The sequence below is a fragment of the Carassius auratus genome, unplaced genomic scaffold, assembly GCF_003368295.1.
Source record: "Carassius auratus strain Wakin unplaced genomic scaffold, ASM336829v1 scaf_tig00050837, whole genome shotgun sequence".
NCBI classification, from domain to species: domain Eukaryota; kingdom Metazoa; phylum Chordata; class Actinopteri; order Cypriniformes; family Cyprinidae; genus Carassius; species Carassius auratus.
In genome coordinates this window covers 23,380-33,536 of record NW_020527171.1, presented here as the reverse complement: position 1 = coordinate 33,536, position 10,157 = coordinate 23,380, and the positions used below count along the sequence as shown (strand labels likewise).

Genomic DNA, 10,157 nt, shown 5'->3' with positions numbered 1-10,157 from the left:
CACAGTTTAAGATATTTTAGATTTAGTCTGAGAGCTTTCTGTTCCTCCATTGAAACTGTGTGTATACGGTATACTGTCCATGTCCAGAAAGATAATAAAACATCATCAAAGTAGTCCATGTGACATCAGAGGGTCAGTTAGAATTTGTTGAAGCATCAACAATACATTTTGGTCCAAAAATAACAAAAACTATGACTTTATTCAGCATTGTCTTCTCTTCCGGGTCTGTGTGAGCAACTTCACAACACTGCAGTGACGCTGCTGATGTATGACCCTGCCTTTCGTGTTATCTTTGTTATTGGGCACACCAGAAAACACGTCAGCAGCGTCGTACATCAACAGTCACAGCAGTCGCACTCACAACAGACCCGGAAGAAAAGACAATGCTGAATAAAGTCGTCATTTTTATTATTTTTGGACCAAAATGTATTGAAAGGAGATGAACGGAGGTCTTACGGGTTTGGAACGACATGAGGGTGCATGAGTCATTAATGACATAATTTTAATATTTGGGTGAACTAACCCTTTAAAGTGGAAAAGGATTCCTTTAGATTATTAAATGGAATTATGGAATTGTTCACTGAGAGAGGTTCTTTGAGGAATCAAAAGTGGATGCTCTATGGCCTTGAAAACCTCCTTTTGTAATATTTATTTTTAAAAGTCAAGATGGTAAACATTTTTGTATACTTTAGATTGATGATCATAACAGAACACAATCTGGAAGATCTGGAATCGCTGCATGCAAAATGAGCTCAACACTAATTTTGTAGCCATTTTTGTACCATTAGTTGATTTGCATATTTTCTTTGGACTCATAAACAACACAGGCATTGCATGGAAATAAAGGAAAAATAATGATTTCAAGTGTTCGTGCAATGGTGTTCTGTGTTACTGAAGTCACAACAAGTTTGTTTACAAGATTTGACCATTTGCTTTTGTGTTTTAATGACTAAAACATACACTACTTAACAAACATTTGGGGTCAGTAATATTTTTCTGGAAGAACTTAATCATTTTAAATTAGTTCAGATGCTTTAAATTGATGATAAGGGACAGTAATGGCCTTTATAATGTTACAAAAGATATCTGTTTCAAATAAATGCACAAAATATTAAGCAGAAGAAGTGTGATAATAATAAGAAATGTTTCTTAAGTAGAAAATCGGCAACTTAAGACTAAGGATCAAGTGACACTGAAGATGCTGGAAATTCAGCTTTACCACCACAGAATAAGTTATAATAATAAAACAGTTATTTTAAATTGTATATATATTTCACAATATTATTGTTTTACTGTATTTTTGATCAAATAAATGCAACCCCAAAGCAAAAACATTTAAAAATTGTACCAAGAGCCCACACTTTTAAGGGTAAATTTAAGGGTAAATACTCCTTTAATAAATAACCTTTCCACCCATATTTATCATCTCCACTTTATTTATTTATAAATGTCTATCAGTATTATAGCTGATCTCTCTAATCTTTCATATGAAAGTTCTCATCTGCTGTGTCATAATGAACACATGGTTATATTTTTCTGCCTTCATCATAGAGAACATCTCATAAACACATCCATCATATTTATTCTAACAAAGAGGACGCTGGAGCCCAAACAGTTCACGTTGTACACATGTGTGTGTGGTGTGTGTGTGTGTTGTGTGTTTGCCTCCCTCTCAGCTGACTGATTGCCTGTTTGATGGGTCTATTCTTTTTTTTGTGTTTATCTAATGAAACTGACGCTGGTGTAATCCAGAATTCACTTTGCAGGAGGTGTTCTGTTATCTTGAATACTCACAAAACTATCTGTGATATGCTGTCGATTGCAGCCAGCTAACTTGGACTGATTTCTCAGATTGTAAAAATGAACAAAAACTGTTTACAGTTATGTATTTACAATGGAGTTCTAGCAGGGGAAGTAAATACATTAAAATTCACAGTATTGCCATAAAAATACAAAAAGGCTGTCACTATTTACTCACTCTCATGTTGTTTCATAATTGTCAACCCAGTCACTTTAATGTGAAATGAGGAAGGTCATCATAAATGTTCTTTATGTGCAAATTGTTAAAAAAATACAGTGTACATTTATCCACCTATAACAGAATTCCCAATGTTAGAGAATGGTTTACACAACATATATTTTAGTAGAGGAATTAACATGCATGTTTTAAAACACATTTCTACTTTGAAACTCTCCTTTGAACTATCTTGTCCTACTTCCTTTACACGTGCATTGCGCAATTCTTGTTTGTTTTTGTAAGCTGAGTCAAAATTTTCATTATCTGTGGTCATCGCCATGCTGTCGATAGAACATGACTTGTATGGAATCCCAAACGTTAATTTAATCTCTATGAAATGTCAATAAGTCATTCTTGAAGCCACAGAAACACACTCAAAAGACTCTCAAGTTGCTAATACCGTAGCGATTTCAACATCTTGATCTGCGCGCACTTAGGGCCAAAGGAAATACATTCCTATTTAGACAAGTTCATACATCTTTTTCCTTGAAGCGTGTTCAATCTGTTCATAAATGTGTGTGTGAGTGATATCCTCGGAGAAATGGAAGATTAACGCTATAACAGTGGCCTCCTATCTGCCAAAGTGCGTCATTCTTTCTTCTCTCCCGCTGTACTCTCCACTGCATGGATGCAGGAATGAAATAAACGAAGCAGGGGGGGAAGCCGCCACAGTTAGCCGGGATCAGTCAGAAATTTGGGTCGGATTCCAATAAACACACATCACACAGCGTATAGTAGGTCGTAAAATAACGAGCAAACACACGGCAAAAGTATATTAGGTTTCATAGAGAGCGGCAGGTTTGAGCTCAAGTGAGGAAACAGTCACAAGCACAGGTGCAAATGAGGGAGAGGATGTTTTTCATTAAATACTGTAATTTAACTGTAATTTAAATGTGGTTTAGTTGTGTGGTTGGCCTTTTTCGAATAGATTTGGCCTGAGATTTGGCCTGAAAACACCTTGAGCACTGGAAATTTCCAATGCTTAGAAGTATTGATATATATATAGATATATATATTCCAATTTTCTATCAGATATTTTAAGAGATTGCAACTTTTTTTGTTACCAGAATTTAATTGATTTCAATATTTGTATGTAAAAAATATTGAATAAATAATATGATAATATGTTGTAATAATATTTTAAAAATATTTAAATTAAAAATTTAATAAAAATACAATTATAAAAATACTTTCATCAGATTTAAACAACAAATATGAAATTATGGTTTAACCAAATGGGTAAGAGGTTAACAGGGTTTTTTTTTTTTTTTTTACTTTTTTTACTTTTTTTTCACCACCTCAACCAATGGCATGAGTTGGGGGCGGGACTATCTGTTTTTGGCTGACCAATGGCAGAAGGGAGGAGTAATCAAGAAACCTTTTTGGGGTCCAAAAGAAGAAAATATGTTTACTTTGCAGTTTTAATCAAATTTTCTGTAATGCGACTTTTGTCAGTTTGATCAAAACAGGGATATATCTTCATGAAAAAAAAAAGAAAAAAAAAAGGAAGATCAAGTGTTTTGTGGGATACAAATTGTCATGCCGAAATCTCAGGTTGTATACTGTATTTTGTGAAAAATTGTTTTGATCAACCACCACAAACAAACTACAGTGCACATACATATGCATATTGTATAAATAGCATGTGTAGTATGCCTGAATAAATCCATTCATATTCTGCCAGAAGTCGGAAAACTGTACTGGCCCTATATAGTTCACAAGAGGCAAATGTCCCCTGATTCCAGAGAGCGAGTGCGAGAAAGAAAGCTGACCTTTCAGTTCACCCGGGGCAGGTAAGACTCTGATAGAAGCGGACACTGGCGCAAGAGCTCGGTTTCAAATGCCAGAACAGGGTGTTTGATGGGTAGGAACGTCTGCAGCTCCGTGAAGATGATAGTACACCATGGGAAAGGAGAAACCTAAAAAGTATGATGTGGTTTCATTGCCATGTTTTAGAAAGCAGCCTTTCAATAACTTAAGCACACATACACAGCTAGTTTTGTATCATGCATTCTTAAAATAACTGAATGAATGCCATTTTAAGGGTCAGATCATGAGATATAGAGCTTGATGCACTATAAAAGCACACTGCAACTCTTAGAACTCAAAACTTTCTCCTCCTTACAACAAGAGCATTTACTGAACTATGGCAAAAATGACTCATCTAAACTTTTCCACAATTTCCTTACGTCACATAGATAAATGCACGTTGCTGTATGAGCAGTGAACTCGAGCCTAGCGATCAGTGCGGCTGTTACTCATTTCATGCAAAAAGGGGGCGTTTCTTAAACCACTCAGAGAGAGGGTGAAAAATGGTCACGAAACACAGAAAAAAATTATAATAATACAAATGCTTGATACGAATGCATCTTTGTATTGTGGCTTTTTCCTTCCTAAATTGAGCTACTTTTAATGACTACAGCATAAAACACTTCATACAGACTCCTTTTGACTTTCGAGACATTAGTTAATTCCCTCATGAGGCTGTTTTCAAAAAACCCTCATGCATACATCCAAACGTTGTTTTGACCGGAGGTGACTTTCAGTGACTCTAATTCTTAAAGACCTTTAAGCTGAGAGCAAATAGGTTTAAGAGCAGTGAATATCAGTTTTGGTGAGGTGAAACGCTGTTACTCGGCTCACCTGACACAGTTGGTTCACTGTAGGTGTGAGAAAATAACACCAGTCTGAGACAATTAGTGGACAGCAGTATTAATATGCAGGTGAAAAGTTCAGCTGCCTCATTATATTATAATTAACAAATGTTATAAAAGGTTAGCTTACTCAAAGGTAAAAAAAAAAAAAAAAACATCTGACATTATTTACTCACCTTCATGTTGTTCTATACTGGTGTGACTTTCTTTTTTTCTGTATAGCACAAAAACTGACATTTTAATTTGCACACAATGAAGCAGTTCATACATTTGAAAGGACATGACGGTGAGTAAATGATGAGTAAAGGACAGAATTTTCTTTTTTAGTTGAACTGTTCCTTTGCAACACCCAATCATACCTCACTGACTCACTGTATGTGACATTCATTACTTCAGTCAGACCCCCTCACCTTCCTCTCACTGCAGTGAAATTCCTCGATATTTTTCTGGGCTGAGAAAAGGACTACACATCTTCACTAAACAAAAGAATAAGAAATAATATAAAACACATTTGTTTGTTTACATGGTCCCAGATGCCTAGGGTTTTTTCTTAAGCTGCGAGGGTGGTTTAATATTAAATCCTTGGGGAATATATATATATGTGTGTGTGTGTGTGTGTGTGTGTGTGTGTGTGTGAGAGAGAGAGTGTGTGTGTATAAAGAGAGAGAGACTACTTACAATGTGTAGTCTATTGCTGACTACAAATTACATGATGAAAACTGTAGTCAGTAATGTATTCAAGATTACCAATGTATTCTGACTTCTTCAGAGGATCAATAAATAATGAATAAATTACTGCCATTTTGTGTATGATTTGGAATCGTGTAATCCATAAAAAGTAACTGTAATCTGATTAGCAGCATTTTAACATTTAAAACTCAAATTAGTTTTAAAACTAATTACAAATAATACATTTTTGAAATCTGATTATGTTATCCAGGTTACAGGTAATCAGTTACTACACTACAAAATTGTATATATAGCCTATGTGTGTGTGTGTGTTTGTGTGTACAATAATTTAAAAACAACTCTATTTTGAATTTAATACTATTAATAGTGAGTAGAAAATATTCAGCATATTCATAAGAAATTACACACAAATCTCAAAAAGTAATATTTCTTATAGTCTGCTACAATTGCTCTTTAAATGGCCTCATGGATTTTACCATTTAAAAAGTAGGCTACAATTTAAAGAATTAACTATTTTTTACCAGTCTATTCAATTACTAGACAAAAGTAGAATAAACACTAGGTATATGGCATGCACCCCTCTTTCTCTCTCTCTCTCTCTCTCTCTCTCTCGGACTCACATCAATTGATCCATACAGGCAGCCCCCCCTCCTCTATTTATGTGAGGGGGTATAAAAGCAGCAGTCTGGTCGGGAGCTCGTGGAATTCTTCTCTTATTGCGCAAATCTTCGCGGACAGACGCACGGAGATGTCGGGCACTTCGCGCGCACAGCTGTGTTTCCTCCTGTTGAGCGTCACTGCTCTCCGGGGACACGCGCGCTTTCTGGACATACAGGTGAGAAATATTCACACCTGCTCACCTCACCTCACACTCATTAGAATACTTTAATAGCTTTATATTTAACTTTTGATCTGTTGTGAGCTCCGTGTGTGTTTGACTTTAACAGTCATTGTACAATATTATCCTAATGCTGATATGGTATAACAATGTAATGATGATACGTGCAACTTTTATTGTATCGTTTGTGAGCATATGCACTGCAAAATATGTTTGACAGGAAACTTAAAACATTTTAATGAAAAGACATTCAATAAAAAAAAATATATATATATAAATAGTAATTTCAGATCAAGCAGAAATAGATCGACAGTAAGTGCATTTAAATAAAGTTTTAGTATGCAATTTGTAGAATGTTTTATTTCTAACGTTTTATGAAACTTTAAGAGCATTTAATCTCTTTTGAATCCAAGGAGTCCTAAATCCTTATTTCCTTGCGCACTACTGGTTGAAATGCAATTCTAATTGATTCATATTGTTTACTTTTCTAATTCCAGTCATTCCCCTGTCCTGTTTTTATTTGTTGTTGTTGTTTTGTCAGGATAACGAGATCAGCCCGGAAGGATTATTATCTCTGCTCAGCTCTGAACTAAAGCGAGAGTTACCGGAGGAGTTTGTGTACCGGCGAGCGCTCAGTGAGTGACGACAGAAACCTCTGGGATTCCATTTGCCAAAAGACGCGTCATGATTAATGATGAATGATTTGATTAGTGTTGTTGACTTCATAGGTGTTTTAATCAGTTTTTAACTGTTTAATCGCTATATTAACCCAATATGGCACTATTTAAGAGTGGTTATTCGTCACTTATACTATGTATATTTTCTGGGTTTTCACCTTTTTTCGATCATCCTCTGTTTCTCTCAGGATGTCTGGACATGGTGGCTGTAGAGGGTCAATTTACGTTCACAGCAGAACGTCCACAGCTAAACTGCGCCGTGTTTTTCATCGGCGAGCCTAGTGACATCATTAGCGTCGAGTATGACTCGGTCAACATCGACTGCCGAGGAGGGGATTTCATAAAGGTGAAATGTTCTTACATCCTTGTTGTTTACAAAAAGTCACTTCATAGTATTACAGTAAATTATTTTGTTCTAAATATGGACAAAAACAGCTGGTGTGTTTGTGTAAATCTCTGCCTGTTCATGCTGCACATGTACACTAAGCCAGTTTAAATCCGGGCTACAAAAGATCACGTGTCATTTCATTTTAAGCCAGGTCATACAATTATCTAACATATTCAACTATAAAACAAATTGAATTAAAAATCCATTTAAGCAAAAGCAATTCCAGATGAATTTCGTCATAAATTCTGAACACAGCTCAACTACACTTTAAAAAATGCTGGGTTAAATAAAAAACAGCTAAATTAAATGTGTAAACCAACATTCTGGGCAGTAACCTAACTGCTAGGTCAAAAGAACCAAGTCGCTTTGTTCATATTTTACCCAGCGTTGGGTTGTGTTTAATCCAGCATTTTTTTGAGTTTGTAGTTTTCATAGACTGTGCAAGATTAATGTCATATTAATGTAGTTTAATGGGACTGAAGAACACACATGGGATATTGTTGAAGTTAACAGGCTACCGAATTAATGAGAAAATGTAAGATAATTTATTGGCACTGAAACTAAACTAAACTCTGCTGACCTGAAACAGGCAGGGTGAACTGAAGGGAATTATGTAAACTGAGCCTGAAGCTTGAAGTACACTCAAAGAAAAAAATTGAAATTGAGGCATTGAAACTTAACATGACATTTTGAAGTAGTAAGACTTGAATAGTATTTTCTTGTAAGATGTACTACAGTAATCTTTATAACTTTGAAAAAACATTTTTGTTTTTTACAGTAGAATTGTGTTAAATTCTACCTTTTTCTCTTTAAGGTATTTGATGGCTGGGTGATGAAGGGCGAGAAGTTTCCCAGCACACAGGACCATCCTCTTCCTCTGTACGAGCGTTATTCTGATTACTGCGAGACTGGAGTGACTCGACCAATCGTACGGTCGTCTCAGAATGTCGCCATGCTGTTCTTCAGACTCCACCAATCAGGGAGCAGCTTCACAGTAACATTCCGCAAACTCATCAATCCGTTCCGTAAGTGCACAGGAATACAATTTAAAATTTTGCCTTTCAGCTGTACTGATGAGCTTGTAAACTAATGTCACTAATGTCCAGAAGGTGCAGAGCACTTACACTTTTAGAGGAATGACATATGGCTCAAGCAGAAACCACGCTTAAAGCTCAACATGCAAGATGCTTTTGGTTAACCATCTGTCTCTCTCTCTTTCTGTCTTTTTGTAGCTTGTAATGTTGTGTCTCAGACCCCAGAGGGCAGTTTCACCATGATCATTCCACAGCAGCACAGGAACTGCAGTTTTTCAATCATCTATCCAGTGGAGATCCAGATTGGAGAGCTCAGTCTTGGACAACACAATGATCTCAAGGTGAGCAATTCCAGTCAAGAAATGTGGCATTTACACAAACCAGCTCTCCCAATAAATAAATCAAATAAATCATAAAAATTAGAGTTTATTTACAAATTTCACTTTTTCAAAGTGTTTATATGTTTATATAATTATCTAAAAGGGACACAAATCTAATTTCTGGTCAAGTAAACAGTATTTACACAAACCAACCTTCCAAAAAAATGAATAATAATAATAATGAATACATTTTATTTACAATTTCATTATTTATAATTGTTTGTAAAGTGAAAGTACAGCTGAGTTTTGGCCAAAATTCTCACAGTGAGCAAAAATCTGATTTCTGGTCAAGAAATGTAGCATTTACAAAACAAAATTAAATTAACTAAATATTATTCAACATTTTTGTCATAAGTCTTTCTGTGGTTAACTTGAAGCTGGGTGTCTAGAACAACAAATAGAGACAGAATAGAGTAAAATAGAGTGGTTGTTCAATTAAGAATCTTTAAAAAATGAACAAAGCTAATTTGATATCATTAAAAATATATAGTTGATTTAAAGACACTGATAAATTATAATGACTTTGTGACTTCTGGTTTATCCATATAGCGGTCCATTTTTGGCTGTGCCGGCTCTGGAGACTTTGTTGAGCTTTTGGGTGGAAACGGCATGGACACGTCCAAGATGTTCCCTATGGCAGATCTCTGCTACTCCTTTAATGGACCAGGTGAGCATCCCTACTTTATCTGTTGTGCATCATCATTGGTTCCAGCAGCAATTGTGCTGGGCAATTTAGTGTGCAAAGGCACTCACAAACCTCTCCATATCTCTCTTCCCATCAGCTCAAATGAAGGTTGGCTGTGATAACACTGTGGTCAGAATGGTGTCGAGCGGGAAGTTTGTCAACCGAGTTAGTTTCCAATATCGGCTACTGGGCCACCAAGAGCTTCAGCAGATGAAGGGCAACAGCGTTGAAGACGTGTGTTTAAGAGCATAAGACCCTCTCTGTTCCCTGCGCTTGTCCAGGGGGATGCCAAACTTAGCTGAGTTTGAGCCTATGTATATTTCCCTTGTTAAAAAATTATTTATTTTTTGCCTCATCTTTTGATTTGAGACTTCAGTTTAATTTCATAAACTTGTAAGATCTGTGGCTGATGTTAAATAAAATATGTACTTGTGTTGGTGCACATCACTGTTTTGTTCAGTATGTTTCATTTTGAAGCACCCAAATAAAAACTGGAATCTAAAGAGCGGTATACTGCACAAGTATTACAATCCCTAATGTACGACAAATGTAATTGCCTTTATTTATTTATCTGTATTAAAGATCTTTTGTAATAAAATCAGTAAACATGAGCAAAGTGAACTCTGGTTACGGTAATTTCAAATTTTACACAAGAAAACACTGAGATTTGTTCTGATCTACTCAATTTATAAGGTGAAGCAATTTAGTTCTGTCACAAATTACATGGTGAACTGCCATTAAAGGAATAGTTCACATAAAAATTACAAATCACCACAAATGAACCCTCATGTCAT

General features: G+C 35.7%; 1 protein-coding gene across 1 annotated transcript; it reads left to right on the top strand.

Moving 5' to 3' along the window:
* The first annotated feature begins 6,053 nt into the window (after positions 1-6,053).
* Positions 6,054-9,810, top strand: LOC113089636 (corticotropin-releasing factor-binding protein-like). Its single transcript, XM_026256094.1, has 7 exons — positions 6,054-6,196; positions 6,741-6,834; positions 7,065-7,222; positions 8,079-8,289; positions 8,497-8,639; positions 9,228-9,345; positions 9,461-9,810. The coding sequence occupies exons 1-7, from the start codon at positions 6,110-6,112 to the stop codon at positions 9,613-9,615; spliced, it is 966 nt and encodes a 321-aa protein (XP_026111879.1). The 5' UTR covers positions 6,054-6,109; the 3' UTR covers positions 9,616-9,810.
* Positions 9,811-10,157: the final 347 nt, after the last annotated feature.